At 60.3% G+C, this 17514-nt stretch overlaps 1 protein-coding gene across 3 annotated transcripts in view; it reads left to right on the top strand.

The window, feature by feature from the left end:
• TMEM104 (transmembrane protein 104) overlaps nt 1-17514 on the top strand; it is a 57598-nt gene that overhangs the window by 17314 nt on the left and 22770 nt on the right. For all 3 annotated transcript variants that reach the window (XM_008252132.4, XM_070060348.1, XM_070060349.1), the window contains 2 exons: nt 291-390; nt 736-844. In XM_008252132.4, the coding sequence (XP_008250354.3) occupies nt 291-390; nt 736-844 (209 nt within the window). The remainder of the gene's footprint in view (nt 1-290; nt 391-735; nt 845-17514) is intronic.

Genomic DNA, 17514 nt, shown 5'->3' with positions numbered 1-17514 from the left:
CAGTCGTGCCTCACGCTCCTCATGCACCCGCCTGGATGCAAAACCTGCCCGACCTCCAGGCTCACCGAGCCCTCTGTCAGGTGACAGTCACGAGCTGACGTGTCTCCTGCCACCATCACAGCATTGCCAGACAAGGCAGCAGACAGACTTGAGGGTCATTTTTCTACTCCTGTGGAAAATCAGGTGGCTTGGAGAACCGAAAGCTATGGAAGGGGTGGAGATTTAGTCACCAAAAAAAGGCCGCAGACATGTGTCTCGGGCTCCCTGACTGATGGCTTTGTTCCTTCCAGTGGGAGTCAACTTGTTCTACTTCTGCATCATCATTTACCTGTATGGGGACCTGGCCATCTACGCTGCGGCAGTGCCCTTCTCCCTCATGCAGGTGACCTGGTGAGTGCCCGCCCCGTGCTGGGCTTCCTTGACCAGTAGGAGCAGAGCGGTCGGGGTAGAAGCATGCCTCCAGGCCAGTCCACAACTGACCGTGCTCTGCCCCACTGTCCCAGCCCTGCCCTGCTGGGAAGATAGTTGGGATTCCTGCCAAGGGCTCTTGAGTCATTAGGAAACAGTGCGACAGGAGCCAGTGGGGTTCTCCCTGAAAGACGCTGTGAAAGGGGCTTTGTGAGGGGTCACATCACGGCGCTGAAGCAGCTGCGGAGGGGATGGCGCCTGTCTCCTCCCAGCCAAGCCAGGAAGGCGGCCCTGAGCCCCCAGCTCTCCCCTTGCTCTCTCCAACAGCAGTGCCACTGGCAACGACTCCTGCGGCGTGGAGGCCGACACCAAATACAATGACACCGACCAGTGCTGGGGGCCCCTGCGCCGGGGGGACGCCTACCGCATCTACTTGGTGAGTGCCCTCAGCCCCGCTCCTGTCCGCGGCCCAGCCTGCGTTGGGTGGCTGAGGCCGTTCAAACTGCCTTTACTTCCTGGTAAGACCCTTCCCCAGAGAGGAGGGGCTGCACCTCCTTGTGTCCCGGTGGACTGCGTCACTGAAACTAGCCCCAGAGTGAGGCAGCCAGGCCTCAACGGTCGATGTGGTTGGCAGTTGGCATGCGGGTCCCTGCCAGCTGCGGGGCTGTGAACTGTTGTAAACTTGGCTCAGGGTTTCCGGGGCACTTAGCAAAAGCTCATCTCCCGCGGGCTTGCTGAGTTTTGACCTTGCTCCTGGCCAGCCCAAGAGCATGGGGGTCGGTGCTGGGTCTGCTGGCTGGGCAGGCCAGACCGAGTCCTGACAGCTGACCCTGACCATAGCCAGGGTCTCCAGCTGGGGCAGGATGGGCCAGCTGTGTTCTGTGATCGGAGAAGGAATGAATCTCTAGGCTCGTTCTGCCTGCTTTGTGCCATGGCAGGGGAGGGGGTGGGGGAGGGTCTCCGCCAGCGAGAGACAAAACGAGAGCCGTTATTTATCTCTGCCCGCTTTGCAGGCAGGACTCTGAAATGTTTCCCTTGAACTTTCGCAGTGTCTATTAATATTCTCCGCTGCTCCTGGTCCCGCTCAGCCCTGACACAGATTTAGGTGTGCTAGGTGACACACAGTTGGCCACGTGGCCACTTACTGATCTGGGGGGAGCAGAGCCTCTCAGGGTTGGCCTCGGTCCTGGCGGAGGTCTCGCAGGCCCTGCCAGCTCGGAGTTCGGGTCCGGATTTGTTAACCTCGAGGGCCGCTGAGTGGGCTCCTTTGGCTTCTCTGCCCCACCCCACGGACCGACTGAAGTGGCCTGGGCCCTGGACGCCCGTTCTTTTCCTCTTTGTTTCTGAAACAGCCGCGTGACGGCGTGTGTTTCTGCTCTTACGTGTTCCGTTGCAGCCAGGGGTCTGTCCCTGGGGCAGGATGGCGTCTCCATACCAGCGTGGGGCAGCACAGCTCAGGCCTCATTGGGCCCTTCGCATTCCAGTCCCTGTGTTGGGTGAAAGTGGTAAAAGGATGACTAAGTAGTGTGGCTGGGCAGGAGGAAGTGACGAGGCAGGCGGCCGGGAGGCTCCAGGGCAGAGCTGCTCAGGTGGGTGCTGGGGAGGCCGCTGCAGTCCGGGCAGACCCTGCCTGGCACACCCTGGCCCCAAGCAGAGCCCAAGCGCTGGGGCTGTCCGCTGCTGCCATTTGCCCGGTAAATTATTCAGAGCATTATGATTGCCTTGTTCAATTGGCCCTTCACTCATTCCTACGAAGCTTTCAAGTGACAGACGCCTCGCTCCCTGCATCTCCGTGACCCTCTGACCCAACTTCAGGAAGGTGGACAGGCACTAATCACTGCCCGTCTCTCCCGGATGACTCCTCTCTCAGAGCTGTGACTAGCACCGCTGGCACCGGCTCCCGAGACAGGAAGCGGGGGCTGCCCCTCGGGGGCCCGTGTCCTCTGGGGGGGCCGATGCCACCCCTGTTCCCACACTCCAGTCCACCGGGGGGCTTTGGTTCCCACTGAAGGCTCTTGGTTTACGCGTGCTCCTCTACCTGGTTTGGCGGGAGCTGAGGCAGACAGGCCTGGGCGCCATCTCAGAAGTTCCTGACAGCTCAGCATGTGCCTGCCAGGGTCTAGGGCTCCACAGAACCGCAGAGCCCCCCGGCCCTCGGTCCCGGCGCTCTCAACACTCGGCAGCCCCTCCGCACCCGGGGTGAGCTGGGAGGCGCAGGGCAGCTGGTGGGGAGGGGGCAGGTGCAGCTTTCCCCCTGTGAGTTCTGAGCCCTCACGCGAGGACAGCAGCATCTTTCCCTCCCAGGTCCCACCTGCAGGGCACCTCCCTCTGTGTCCTCACGCAGGTCAGGGAGCTGCATGCCACCGAGGGGCCACTGCAGATCCCAGAGAGCAGGGCCATCCTCCCCCGGCCCCAGGCATTCAGAAGATTGCCCGTCCCTTCTAGAGGCTTCCCCTGTGCCTCCTGCCACCACTGCCTGTTTCTGATTGTGGTGCCAGACATTTGGTTCCCCCAGATGTTCAGCAGAACGGCAAGCAGGTTGGAGGGTGATGGTCGGAGCGTCCCTGTCCCTGTGCACACATCACCTCTTAGTCTCAGGGACGATGCCCATACCTGGCCTTGCATCTCAAGGGCCCAGTAGCATCCACTTCTTCCTGCCATTCTGGGGGACCAGGACACAGGTGTCTGTGTTGTGGTTTATTTTCCCAAAGCCCCCTGGGAGTGATCTGAGAAGCACACACAGGAGGAGACTATTCGGGATGTTAACTTCTCCAGGGTGCGCACGCACACACACACACACACACGCAAAAGCTTTCTCTACCATCAGCCACCAGTCGCCTCCCCAAGCCTTGACCTTAACAAATGGAAAATTCCTCATCCCCGCCTCACGCCTTGTGAGACCCTGTCCACATCCTGCAATGCCCGGTGCAGCCCGTATGAGTCAGATTCTCCCTCCTTCCTGGGGAAGCCAGGGTGCTGTGGGGAGGGGGTCCTGTGACTCACTTGCTGCCCCACGAGGGCTCTAGGCTGACCCAGCGGCCGCTCCAGCCTTGAATCCAGGCTGGCGAGCATTTGGGATTCTTTCTACTCAGCTTCTGTGGCATTTCGTTCCTTCCTGTACAGAAGGGCTAGAGGGGCTAGAGGCCAGCGGTGAAGGTGTCGGGTTGCGCCCAAATCTGCTCTCCCTGGGACTCGGGCTAGCCATGGTGCTGGGCAGCACGTTGTTCTCCCCTGGGGCCGTGGGTGCTGCCCACTGCCCTGTTGCCCTTCCGCGTTCTGCAGCCTCCCAGCCTTTCTTCGCCACATTTGCCAGGGTGTCCTTCCTCCTAGAGAGTGTCACAGGGAAACCCTGGGGGGCAGTGGGGACTCCCGAGTGCTGGAAGCTCCTGGCCACTTGGAAGAGTGAGCAGCATCGGCCACTTACAGGTGGACTGGTGCCACTGGGTCACCTAGCAGGTGCCGGCCACGTAGAGCCAGGGGCACAGATGGCAGAGCGGAGCTTATCCTGGCTGGAGACCCGGCCACCAACTGGCCATGTGGAGCGGGGGGCCCCTCGTGGGCCGCCTTGGGACAGCACAAGGTCACCCTGGCTTGAACTTAGGAGCTGTAGCTCCACCTCCACGGCACAGGTGACTGGGGGGAGAGATACAGCTGCCTGGCAGAGGAGCCACCACCCCCTGCACCAAGGGCTCCGTTCCCAGACCGTGCAGACGGCTCCCTGAAGAAGTAGGGACAGGAGAGCTCTGTCTGCCAGGCTCTCTTCCCAGAGGAGCGGCTCAGTCCGAGATTCGGGCTCCAGGTAGCACAGGAGGGCTCCATCCGGGCCCTGTTTCCTCTCCTCCCCCAAGCTCGTGTTCTGATTCCGTCTCAGCTCTGTCCCGCGCAGCGACACTGGCCCCGTCAGCTCACATCAGTGGAGCAGTACGTCTTCCCCTTCGCAGAGCAGTCGGCTTCCCCCAACAGTACCACTCAAGGAGACGGTACCCTTCTTGTGAGCGCTGGAGAAGGGAGCGAGGCAGCGGCCGGCAGCGCCGTGCCAGGCTCTGACAGCTCCTCCCCACCAAGCGCTGTCTGCCGTGCGTGCAGCCTGTCACCAGTGACTTTCACATCTCCCGTGCAGGCCTCCCAGCCACGAGGTCCGGGACGTGGCGCCATCCCATTCTACAGTGGCGCAGACAGACTCAGAGACAGCTTCCCTGGGGCCACAGAGCGGACGCGGACGGGGGCTCCTTTCCCGACTCAGCCCAGTGCTCTTGCCCTGTTGACACAGGGCGGCAGCCGGTGCCACACAGATTCAGAGCCTGACCTCTGCAGAGGGCCCGGGCGTCCGTCCGGTGGGTGGTGTGTGCTTGCACGTCCTGCCTGCCTCCCTCTCTCCTGGGCGGTGCCGCAGACTTTCCCTGGCCACTCCAGAGGGGCCGCAGTGGAGCCCCCTTCCCAAGATGTTTCCCTCGCCGCCGTGGCCTCTGTTCATTCAGCCGCTGTGCCCCGGGGCTGTGGCATCTGCTCCTAAGTGGGTCACTGCTGCCACCACTTGAATATTTATTCTTACCACTTCTGGGGCAGGAGGTGGCCTAGAGGCCTCCGAGACCAGTGAGGAGGGAAAATGAACAGGAAGCAACAAGTGTGCGGAGCGGCAGTGACCTCACGGGACCTCCACGTTTTCTACGCCGGTGGGGCCCCCAGAGAGAGCACAGCTCCACCAGGACAGAGCCGAGCGCTGCCTGGGTTGTGTGTGGTGTCTGGAGCCTGGGTCCCGGCCAAGCGATGTTGGGAAAGGTGACCCCTCCGGGGGGCGAGGCAAGAAACGCAGTGTCCCCAGGGAAGGGTCACGGGGCTCGTCCCGTCTGGAGACCAAAGCCGCCACCCAGCAAACACGTGAGCTCGTCAGCACTTCCCTTCTCTGAGTAACGCGTGCTTTCCTGCCCGTCGGACTCGGCCCTGCACCAAAGCAGACCAAGTCAGGAGGCTCCTGGGTGCCGAGGAAGGGGAGGGCGTTGCTCACAGGGTCTGGGACATCCGTGCCTCTGTAACGGGGGACCCTGTGGGACTCCCCAGGAATGCCAGAGGCCACCTGCTTTCCTTTTCCTCAGCATGCCCTCGTCAGCTCCTCCTTCCAGAAAGTGGGGTTGGTTTGCCTTTCTCTCCTGCCCACCGGCCCGTGGCAAGATGGCTGTCACAGTCACGTGCCCCACAGTGCAGGGAGTGGAGTAGTCCTGGGCCCACCACCATCAAGGGTGTGGCTCAGGGGGCACGGAGTGCATCCTGAGCCTCGGGTAGGGATCTGGGTCTTGGGGTCCCTCTGGTCCCCACCAGCACTGAGCCCCCTGCATCCTGGCACATCAGGTCTTGGAAGAAGGAATTTCTTCCCCGCTCCTCAAAGCATGTGAGCCGCTTACCGAGACAGACGCCGCGTGCCCGGAGCGGAGTGAGCGCTCACTGCCAGCAGCGAGTGACTGGCTGTGAAGGATCAGCTTCTCTCTTCTGTTCAGGGAAATCAGTAACACGGGGCAGGCCTGTGTTTTTCTTTCTTCCTTTCTTTTCCCTCCCAGGGAGCTGCCTGTCTTCTCGGCCCAAGAGCGGCTTCTTGTTTGCAGTGAGCTTTCCCATCCCCACCCCCCGCCCTCTCTAAATGGATTCAGGTTACCTGTCACTCACTGTGACACTCACCTGTCTGGGCAGCCTCTGCCCAGGGCCCCCACAAGCCCCCCACCCCCACTGCTGCTGGTACCTGGATTCAGTCCTCCCTGCACCTGCCCAGCCTGGTCCCAGCGGTCTTTCACCTTTCAGGGCAGCCCTGAGTGACATCCCCCGAGCACGCTGTGACCCCTGCCCTGACTCCACACCTCTGGGGTTCGGCCAGGCCCCTGCCTCCTGCAGCGTTGTTTTATTTTTAATGGAGCTCTCGGGGACACAGGTTCTGTCGGCTGGCATTAAGCCCACCATCCATCACGCCCTCCACGGCCGGTGCCTGATGCTTCAGCTTAGAGGATGGGCAGCAGGGACCGGTTTCTTCCCCCACCGTCCTTTCTCCCCTTGGCAGCTGAGCCTCCCTCTGGCCCTGCTGGGACGTCCCACTTTCTCCAGCACCATCTCCACCATCTGGGAGGGACACGCACAGCAAATGCCACCTCCCCACAGCAAGCCCGCCTCTCCGTGCACAGGAGGGAGACCCTGGCTGCTCAGCCCCTGGCCCACCCCCACTTCCAACTCTCCCGGGAAGTAAATCGAGATGGGCTGCTGCCAACCCCCACCCTAGAGGAACTCTGCGATGCAAGTCCAAATGTGCAAAAGGCATGCAAGGGGTCACTGCCTGGGGCCAAGTGATGTCTTTGCAGAAAGAGTTGCCCCAGGTTTCTCGTAAGTACTCGGTTTCCCCGATGCATTGACAATGTACCGAGAAAATTGTTTATAAACAGAACTTCAGGAGCCCAGCTCTCGAGTAAAAGGAGGTCTCCGAGTATCCTTGTGCACAGGTGCGGAAGCCCAGCGCCTGCTGTGTGCGGTGGGGTGGGCGTTGCCAGCAGCCCACCCGAGAGAAGTAACCAGGAGTGCCCCCCACCGCCCTGCATGTTCCCCTGAGCCGGGCACATTTGGTGAGCTGTTGTGTGCACCGGCAGCCCACGCTCGTGCACCTGCAGCCCACGCTCGTGCACCGGCCAGTTTGCTTGGGAGGCTTCCAAATAGGTCTCCGTGGGGAGCGCTGCTCCCTGCCGGGGACCTTCTGCACTGTGCTTTTTCAGGACCATTTTTAAACACACTTCACACTGATCCCAGGCACACCCTGGCCTTGAAGCCTGAGCCCTCCCTGTTTGCGAGTAATGCAACTGGGCACGAAGACCTGGTGTGCCTCCATTCCCAAGCCCCTGAGCTTGGGCCTGGACAATTCCAGTCTTTCCCTTGGAAAGCTGGGCTCCAGGCAGACCCCAGAAGCCTAGGAGCCCACGCTCTGCATCCCTCTGTGCCGCCAAAACCTCCGTTTCTGGGCAGAGAGCTAAAAACGACTGATAGTCTTTAAGGAAATGCCCTGGTTGTTGATTTCAGAACCTTTCCTTCCCCCCTTTTTGTTGCTTCATTGTGAAGGGAAAAAAAATCCTGCAGAACCCCCCAGCCTCTCCATCATTTTAGAAAAGTATGAAATGTGCTCAAAATAGTTTGTGCTCACCAGCCTGACACCGCGTGTGCCAAACTGCCTTCCTTCCCCCACTCCGTGTCGCTGCTTCCATCCCACTGGCTGGTCTGCAGCACTTGGTGGCCCTGCCGTTTTGTGGGGCTGAGCGACACCCTGAGCCATGCACGCTCTGTTAGGGCTGCATGTTTATAAGCAGAGGCTGGTGTCTTTAAACTGCCCCAGGGCCCTGGCAGTAATTGTTTAATTAGATAGAGCACTCACTCTAAAGTAATAACCCTGCTTCCCCAGGTCACGGTGTCCCAGCCAGCAGCACTGGCCCTGCCCAAGCTGGCTCCAGAATGCTATGAGTGTGCACATTCTCCGTGCACCTGCCCCCGAGACCCCAGAGGCTGTCAGCCTGCAGGGAGATGTGGGGTGTGGGTATCATGGGAGCTTCGCAGAGCTGACTAGGCAGGTGCATATTAATGCTGGCATCTGGTTGATTAACGTGATCTCAGGGTGTCGTGGATGAGCAGAGAGCAGGTAGTGTCGCAGGGCAGGGGCCACGAGTGTGGCTCTAGCAGGAAGGGCACAGGCTATACAGGACAGGTTTAGCTTGATGTGGCCGGAACTTCCTTCAGCCATGAATTGAGACATTCCTTGCAAGCCCCGATGGGAAGAGAACGTGGGCCCAGGGTTTGACACTGGGTGCTGACCGTCGCTGGAAGACCCCTGCAGAGGGTGATGTCTGCATCAGGAGCAGGGGCCTCAGTTGGTCCTCAAAGTCTGGTCCCACCAGCATGAGGCTGCCTGGGCCCCACGCCAGCCCTCAGGCGGCAGGGTCTATAGCTGCAGAGCCCTGAAATCTGCATTTTCACACAGTGCTGAGGGTGATTCTGTATGCTCCTCCCTCCGAGAATCCTGCCCAGGGGGCGGGTCTTGGCAGCACCTGGTCTCCCAGCTTCCCAGGGCACCGCTGTGGGCACAGTCAGGGACTGCCTGTGCCTTCCCAGGCTGTCCACAGGTCTGCAGCCTGGTGCCACAGGTGACATCCTGGCCCTGAGGCCTAATGTGCTCCCAACAGGTGGGGGCCAGGCTGTCTCCAGGGTGGGCATCCTCAAGGAAAGGGGCTCTACAGTACCCTTTGCCAGTGGCCACCTTGCTCCTGAGGCTACCGGGTACCTCCCTGTCCCTAGCAGGTGGTCTCTTGGCTTCCTCTGAAGCTGCTCATTAGGGGCTGCAGACTCCTCAGCCCACCAGCCCCCCATGGAGGACATCCCTTGCTGACCAGCAGCCAGGGAGTTCATTAACCAGCCTGCCTGATGCAGCGCCTCCCCTCTTTCCCTGCCTCCAAGGTTACTCAGTTCCCAGCTATTTGGAGGTCAGACGGCAGCAGGGGAGGGGTGGAGCCAGCTCGGCCTGCGTGCTCCCACGCTCCAGGCACCTGACTTCCCTCCCTCCTTCCCTGCCCCCAGCGCAGAGCCTTCCCACCACCATCCCCGTCGCCCTTCCTGTTCCGTGTGGAATGAGGAGGCGGGGACGCCGAGAGCATCTCCAGTGATCACCTTGCAACCCCTGGGGAGCCTCGGCAGATTCCAGGCAGTGGAGCCACAGAGGGTGAGGCGCTGCCTCCCCGTGGTGGTCCTGGGGCAGGGGTTGAGGGCCAGATTGCAGACTCGAAGAGCAGTGGGATTCCAGCCGGTGCCTAGAGGTGAGCTGCGGGGCGCCTGCATCGCCACCACTGAGCACCTGAGCCGGCGCCTCCCAGGCAGCATCGGGTGGTTGGGGTGTGAGCGCTTGTGATGTGAGGTTGGCGAGGGGTGGGGTCGATGGCCCAGTGGGCCCCCACGCCTCTGCCACTCACTCACTCCTTTCAAGTCCTTTCATTCCTGGGACGAGCTGACCTCTGTTCTGGCCCCTGCAGTGTCTCCCTGACCCCGGCCGCCTGTGGCCAAGCAGACGTGCCCCAGCTTTGTCATGTGCGAGGTCGCGTTCCCAGCCCCTCTCCCTTCCCCAACATCCAGCAGAAGTAAACGAGACAAGGTGGTTTGTGGCGCAGTACCAGGAGCTAAGCAGTGAGAGCCTGTGAACCACGGGCCTGTCCTGGAGTTCTGGTCTTGCCGTCGCTCCTCCGCCAGCAGAGCTGGGAAGAGGCGGGCAGCTGCTGTCTTCTGGAGTGGGCAGGTTCCACCCCCCTTGTGCGGAGCCCTGCCTCCCTCCTCAGTCCTCGTTCTCTTCTTGTCTTCGGTGTTTCTCCAGAGCCTGCCTAGTCCTGCACACGCCAGCCCCTCGCCCTGTCCCGCAGGCTCCCGGGGGGGTCGGGGATGACGCCGTTGCTCATCTGTCCCTAGGAATGAACGGCGCCACTGCTCTTCCCCGCCCATACTCATAGCTCAAATGGTCGAGGTCCTCTATGAACCTCGTCAGGTTAGAACAGAGAGGGCCCTGTGCAGGGTCCCCTGACACCAGGACGGCCTTGGTGCTGGGAGGGTGCCCTTCTCAGAGTAGGGACTCCATGTTGCAGCCCGCGTTAGCCCAGGCCTTCTGCCAGCCAGCGTCAGGGTCATGAGGATTGTCTTAATCTCAGTCTTTCCAGACTGGCTGTAGGTAAATCTGCCTAAAACTCGGAGGAGGCCGTGTCTAGACTCTTTGCTGGGCCGGTCCTGGCCATCTTCTGGAGCCTTCTCTTCCACCACTGCCCACCCTCGTGGGTCTGTGTCCTCCAGGGCCACCAGGCACCGCCACAGCTCTGGGTCCTTGGGGAGCCTCAGCCTTGCTCTGCAGTCCAACAAGCGCCCCCTCGTTCCACACTGAGCCCGGGGCCCCTCCTCTGGCCACATCTCCTCCCCCAGCCCCATCCCTGCCATGGCATTAATTGGATTTTATAATCCCTCAGTTGCCACCGTTGGACACACAGCCAGACACTGGCACAGATCCCTCCCCCGGCTCCCAGGCCTGCTTGGTGGATGCAGCTAGGCCCTCCCCCCTCCTTTTTTTTCTTTTAAAGATTTATTTATTATTTATTTGAAAGAGTTACACAGGGAGAGAAGGAGAGGCAGAGAGAGAGAGGAGTCTTCCATCTGGTGGTTCACTCCCCAGTTGGCCACAATGGCCAGAACTGCACCTATCCAGAGCCAGGAGCTTCTTCCGGGTCTCCCACATGGGTGCAGGGGCCCAAGGACTTGGGCCATCTTCTACTGCTTTCCCAGGCCACAGCAGAGAGCTGGATCAGAAGTGGAGCAGCCGGGTCTCAAACCCCTGCCTGTATGGGGTGCCGGCACTGCAGGTGGTGGCTTTACCGGCTATGCCACAACACCGGCCCCTAGGCCCTCCCTTCCCAGAGGTGCAGCTCATCATCTAGTCTTGGCTGCTCTCAGCAAGGGTGAGAGCACCCCAGTCTGGGTGCTGGATGCAGGGCAGCAGTGAGAAGCTGTCTTCGCTCGGGTCCTGAACTCTCCAGGCCAGCCCCTCTGCACCTGCGTGGCGAGCAGGAACCTGTTAGAAGCGGTGCCTGCTTCTCAGCCGTCCGCTGCTCCAGGCAGAGCCCCCAGCCCTGCCCCCCCATGTCCCACAGCCTCACACGCACCCCCTCTGTCCCTCTCCAGCCCAAGACCAGGCCTCTCCGCCTTCCACCTGGACACGCGGGTGCTGGATGCCATCTCCTCTGTCACACCTGGGAGGAGCTGGAGTGTCCTCTGTAAACCCTGGGGGCTTATCATTCGGTGAGTGACGGTGTGGGTTTCCACAGTATTTATCTTTTCCCCCAAACCACACGGGTTGCAGCTCTGGCATCAAATACTTGGAAGCCTGCCCACCACCAGCTACCATCTGGCTTCTCGGCTGAGACAGAGACCACACAGGCTTGTCCTCCAATGAGACGGTGACAGAAACAGCAGCCCTGCCAGGGCCAGCACAGCCCCCTCCCACCCGGAGGCCAGCAGCCCTTCCAAAGGACATAATTAGAGGAGGGAGCGGGCTTTGGCTTTGGGTGACCTGGGCTCTCCTCCCCCTTCCTCACCTGAGTAGTTGTGAGACTTTAGATTACTTAATCCCTCTCGACGTCTTTTCCAAGGCAGAGACAGTAACCAGTTCACAGGATGCAAGGTTTAAGAAGGGACTAGGCCTAGAGGGGACTGCCTGCCCCGGCACTCCCCTGTCCCTGCACCTCCCAGGACTGCAGGGCTTGAGCCGCAGGCTGAGCGTCCAGAGGGCTGGGGTAGGGGAGAGTGTCCTGGGGCCGGCTTCCTCCCTGCCAACAGCACTCCCACCTGGCGGCTCGGACAGTTGGGAACTTCACCTGTGCCAGGAGAGTGAGACCTTTCCCAACTCTGAAAGCTGCTAGGGCCGCCACGTGCATCTGGGGTGGACACTCTGTGTGGACAGTTTCCCAGCCGTGCGGTCAGGCCATCTGCCCAGACCGCAAGAGCCCTCCTGTGCATAGCGACAGTGGCCTCCCCGCCAGGCTCCCAGTGCGTGTCCCTGTGCTGGTCAGACAAGAGCGATCGGTTTCCGGACCTTTCTTTGCTGTCGGGGTTAGGGAGGGGTATGCTCTGCTTTTGCCTCTCAGAGCCCCGTAATGATCGGTGACCAGCCTCAGTTCTGAGACGGCATCTCGCCTGTGTGGAGCACGGGGCGCTGGGGAGGGGGTTCTGGACGGGATTATGTGGGTTCGTCCTTGGCCCCCGCCTGGTTAACTGAGTCAGTTAACTGTCAGTGTACAGTTCCCTGCAGAAAAGAGAAGCAGGGCTGTGACGTGCGGAGCTCCGCAGCCGTCAGGTGCTCTGAGGCAGCGCTTAGGTGAGCGTCTGGGGGCTGATGAGAGCAGGACAGGAACCGCCTCCCAGGGGCCTCTGCTTTTCTCCCGCTGACAGGGCCCAGTCCTGGGGGAGGCAGACTCCGTGTCCCAGGATCTCAGGAGTCATTGGCCCATAACCCGGTGGCCCTGGGCTGTGCTGCCTGCTGTCCCCTCCCAGCCCAGGGGACTTGTGCCAGGCAGCAGGCCTTGCAGCTGCCATGGCCCCTCTGGCTGCCCAGGAGTGCTTGCTCTCTCAGCTCTTGTGTGGGGGGCTCTTGGCTGTTCCTTCCACAAGGGACCCCTCCCCAGACCACAGACATTTGCATTCTGGGCGTGGCGCTCTGGGCTTAGGGCCGCTAGAGTTGCTGACGACGTGCGGGTGCTGCTCGGGTCATGGGCCAGCGTCTCCCTTGGTTTCCCCCGGAAGTCATCCTTCCAGGCTCCCTGGTGTCAGAGTCAAGTACCATCTTCCCACTATCTCGTTCGGGCCCTGTGCATTCACGGGCCACCGGTGTCTATCTTGAGTGGGCCGAGCAGATGCCCGCGGGGTCCCCCTCTCAGTTAACCAGGCGGGGGCCAAGCCCTTCTTCCTGACCGGCTCCTGCTTGTCGAGCCGCTGTGTGCTGCTTCCTTTCCTGGCTTCTGTAGTCCGCTGGCTGCTTGGAGCCCACTGCTGGGATCCTTACCGTTGGGCTCAGGTGGCCTCCTCCTTGGAAGGCAGACTTGCTCTTGATGAGAGCCACAGGTGTCTACCCACCTCTTCTGAGCAGGCCTCCGTGGCTCGGCCTGGCCAAGGCTGTGGTGAGACACTCGCAAGATTGAGAGTTGCCTTCCAACACAGGGAACAGACACTTCTTGAGAATAATGCAGGCATCCATGCCGGGTTTATCTTTGGTCATCCCTGGAGTCTTTCAGTTTGTACAGTAAGCACCTCCCAGGTACCGTCTCATGAGGGATGTTGGGCGGGGGAGGCGTGAGGTGGCACCAGGACCATGAGACCTGCTGACTTGCTCTGTGCTGTGCCTTCCGGCAGGTGTAGGACAGACATCAGTCACAACTCCGAGTGACTGAGTCCCTGCCAGAGGCCCCCAGCCTCCGTGTGTGCTCATTACGGTGCACCACGTCCACGGTGCTGTCGCTGCTGGGCTGGTGTCTGTAGCCCCATGGCTGGACTCCTTCCCATCCTCTGGGTCGGCCCCTCCCAGGCAGGATGGGGGTCACTGCTCGTCTCCTGCCTGGGGCAGCTGTTTCCTGAAAGCCCCTTCCCCAGTGTCCCGTGAAAGCAGTGTCCTTGGTGCAGCACTCACACGGCTCTGGGGGGCGGATGCTCCCCTCCAAGAGCTTTGGCTAATAAACCCGGACGGCAGCTCGCTGCATTTGGTGACGTGTTTCCGGCACCTGCTGCCTTCCCTGGCAGGCCCCTTCTGCGTGGTGACTAATGTTTCATATTTGGGTGGAAAGAACTCAGCGCTCCCCTAAAGAGTGTTAGGCCATGGTGGAACTTGGGCCGGGACAACCGCGGCCTGATGAGAACCGTTTGGACCTGGCTTCAGCTGGGCTGTGCTCCCCGGCCTGGGGTGCTGGGAGGACGGGTGTGCTGATGCTCACTGGGGACAGATGGCCAGGGCCAGCATCCATTGGATACCTTCTGTGTCCATGTAAATGTGCTTTAGGAGCTCAGTAGCTCTCATCAGGACACAGCCCCTCCTACCCATGTGACTCGTAGCCTGTGACCCCTACGTTGCCCCAAACTGCCCCAGAACTCGCCTCCTCCCGTGGATGAGTCCCCAGATGCTGTAACTCGAGTTGGGAAAATGAATTCCCAAAGCAGAGCATTCACAGCTACTTGAGAAATAAAAATAGAACCTTGAGCACCGTTCACTGTACTTCAAGGACGCCATGAAAGTGCGTTCTGTTCAGGGAGGGACTCACGCTGGGTCGCCATTAACCCCAATTAACTCTTAACCCTGGCGCCCAGCACAGGCAGCGGCTCCGTGGTCTCAAGGTTCGTTTCTTTATCTCTTGAAAGAACCTCCAGGATCGGTCAGGAGAACTCAGCGCTGCCATCAGTGTGTCCCCGTCTCCACTGAAACCCGCTCCCCTGAGCTGCATGTGCGTCCATTCCAAGGCCTCCGTAACTGGCCAGCCTGGACCCCGGTGTGCTTGGGGCAGCCCTGTTCTACTTTCTGAGATGTGTCACCTGGTGCGTGGTACCCTTGTCACCCTTGCGAATTAACAGAGGAAGCCCAGTCACCTCCCAGCCAGGGAGCGGGAAGACCCCAGTGGGTCTGCCAGCGTTTTACATGGAGGCCCTGGGAGCCGGCCGGTGGAGTGAGGAGAAAGGTGCCCAAATCTTAACATTTGGTGACTCGGTCTCACTGTAGCGTAGGAGCCAAAACCGAACAGAAGCCCTTTGTTCCTAGAGGGTGATAGTGAGCAGGCCCTGAGCAGCCCGTCCAGGTGGGGCTCACTGTACCCACAGGGCACGGCATTCCCTCCTCCAGCACCTCCCGGTTCTGGGAAGGAGGGAACAGCAGGTAAACACTGCCTTTGTGTTGCCCTGGCCACTGCTGGCCCTCCTGGGCCCCATGGACACTACCCCTTTGTGCAGGTCTGGGTCTGGAGGCAGGAGGGAGGGACCGCGCCCTGGCTGAGTCAGTGACGCTGGCTGGCGTGCCTCCTTCAGCATGCCTTCCCACCGTCACCTGGGGCAGAGGTAACCGGGGTCACTCCTGGCGTGCGCTGTGCTGCTTGTGCTGTGGCCGTCACGCCAGCCCTTCAGGCTCTCCTGTCTTCCTTCTCCAGCGGGACCCTCTATGCTGCCTGGTTTGGTGGGGAGCAGGCTGGAACTGTGTTACAGCACTTCAGCAGAGCTCAAGGTCTGCTGGGCAGCTGCAGTCCCCGCCAGCACTGCCCAGCAGGAGAGAAGACAAAGAGGAACAGGGTCTAGAACTTTCCCCGTGCTTTGTCAGAGAGCTGGAGGGAGGCCAGGCTGTGGCCCACTGTGTCCAGAAAGCAGGCAGGGGGAGCGCCCCTTCTCAGGAGACCTCTGGACTCCTCGCTTTACCTGGGGGCCAGGCAGATCGAGAGTAGCAGGGCCCACTGGGGCCCATCCCCTCCTTGGCGGGGGTCCTGGAGGACGCTGCCCTGGAGGGAGTCCAGAGCCCCAGGCCCGTCTCACGCTGTTCCCTCTCCAGCAGGGGTGGATCTTTGTCTCCCTGAAACCAGCCCGTGAGCTCAGAGCTTGCTGTTTTGCTTGGATTTGCTCCTCCCAAGTCAGAGCAGGTGGATTCCATAGCTGTTTGAGGAAGAGTCCCCTTTCTCCCCGAAAGAGTGAAGTGGTTCCAGGCAGAGCCAACGCACTCTCGCATACCTGATGCCGGCGGCTTTGCCAGCTCAGGTGCTACCCAGAGGTCTGAGGGTCAGCAAGACCGTGGTCCCCTCCCCCGCTCCACAGTGACACCTGCCTACAAAGGCACTTCTGCACCAAAGTCAGCGCACTCTACAAATAGTTAGCGTCCTGTGTGTGCGAGGCCCTCCCCAGGTGCTAGGACAGACAGGGTGCCGTCCTTGGCCGCACAAGCTGACCCCCTGCCGGGGACACACAGCCAAGCCATGGGAGAGGAACCTGCCAGGATGGCATCATGGGCCCCAGCCATGTGCAGAGCCCCCGGGGGGGACTGAAGCAACTGCAGAGGAGGCTGTCGCTGAGCAGGCTTGAAGGTGGCTGGACCGAGGAAGGCAGAGGACGCCCTTCACCAGCTGCAGGAATCCGGAGGGCGGAGGCGGGAATGGGAGAGTGAGCGTGGGGCGAGGCGGGAAGAGTTGGAGAGGACAGCCTGAGCGGGCGCTGATGAAAGGTGTGGAGTCGGGAGGTGTTCTCCCTCTGCCGCATTCTTACCCCGTCCCCGAATCTCTCCAGTCCCTCGGTGTCACCAGGAAGTGAGGGCAGCGTTACCTGCCCTGAGACCTTAAGGACAGAATTGAGAACATAGTGGAACTTGGGTGGGGGGAGGCAGTAGGAGGGACCAGCGGCCAGGGAGACCGTGCCGTTGAGATACTGCGGGAAGCACACAGGCAGGGGTGCAAGGTGTCCGGCACGTAACAAATCTTCCCAGGCAGACGAATCAATTAATTCACAGGCTTTTATTGGGGTTCCACTCCCGGGCGAGGTTCCCCGGTCCCAGCAGAGCAACAGAGCGGGGGCCGGGGAAGTCGCGCATCAGAGATTGGGAGGGCTCCTTTTATAGACTCAGGGCACGGGGTTTAAAGGTTGAGGCGGGTCTGATCCTCACTGGTTGACCTTTAGGCACCTGCGGGGACCTTGACAAGGACTTTTCTTCCCCAGAAGTACAGGTAGGAACTTTCCATTCCCGGAAGTATAGGCCTTCCCTCCTTGCAGATCCCAAAGCCACCATCCCGACCTTTTGATGACAGGAAAGGGGGCAACGATGAGTCTCTCTGGCTACTTCCTGCTGACTGGGGACGTTGTCTACAGGGGCCCGCTGTGGGTATCTTGGGGCTCCACAGGGACAGGCATGTATGGATGGAGAAGCATCTGGTTGACAGCCTGGTTGCTGAAGGCCTTGGTTCATTCCATTATCACCTGCTGTAAACACTTAAACAGACACTGTAGTATACAAGTCAGGGTGAGAATAGCAACCAATGATCCTAAGAGTGGCATTAACCAGGTAATGAGAGGATTTCATAGAGGAGAGGAAATGAGGGGGGGATCTCTGGACCCTTGTGAGGATTGTTTGATGGACGTGGTTTAAATCTGTTACCAGCCGAGACCGGGAGAAAGGCCGCTCAGCTTTTGCAGGTAGAGGGGTTTGTCTGTAGAGAAATTCTGAATAATCATACAAATTAGGTGGAGGAGAGGCCCATCAATACACACAGGTTGGGAGTAGAGTCAACTAAGTTTTCTGATTGAGAGGCAAATAGAACCTGACAGAAGGGGCTTGATAATAATCTGGTGGGCTTTAGGTCTTGTAAGTTAAGAGGCCCAGACTTATCTCTTCACACAGGTTACATCCTAAGGGAGGTGTGAACTTCCTTGGGGAAGGCACCCTGTTGACTTCCATTACCTGCCTGGCCTGGGAGGAGAGCTGGCCAGGTAAAGGCAGGTGGCATCTCTAACGGGAAATTTACAGTTCTGCCTGCAATGTTGCTGACCCTATTTGGCCATCTCCTCTCAGCA

The sequence above is a fragment of the Oryctolagus cuniculus genome, chromosome 17 (assembly GCF_964237555.1).
Source record: "Oryctolagus cuniculus chromosome 17, mOryCun1.1, whole genome shotgun sequence".
In the NCBI taxonomy this organism is placed as follows: domain Eukaryota; kingdom Metazoa; phylum Chordata; class Mammalia; order Lagomorpha; family Leporidae; genus Oryctolagus; species Oryctolagus cuniculus.
This window is presented reverse-complemented; position numbering and strand designations above follow the sequence as displayed.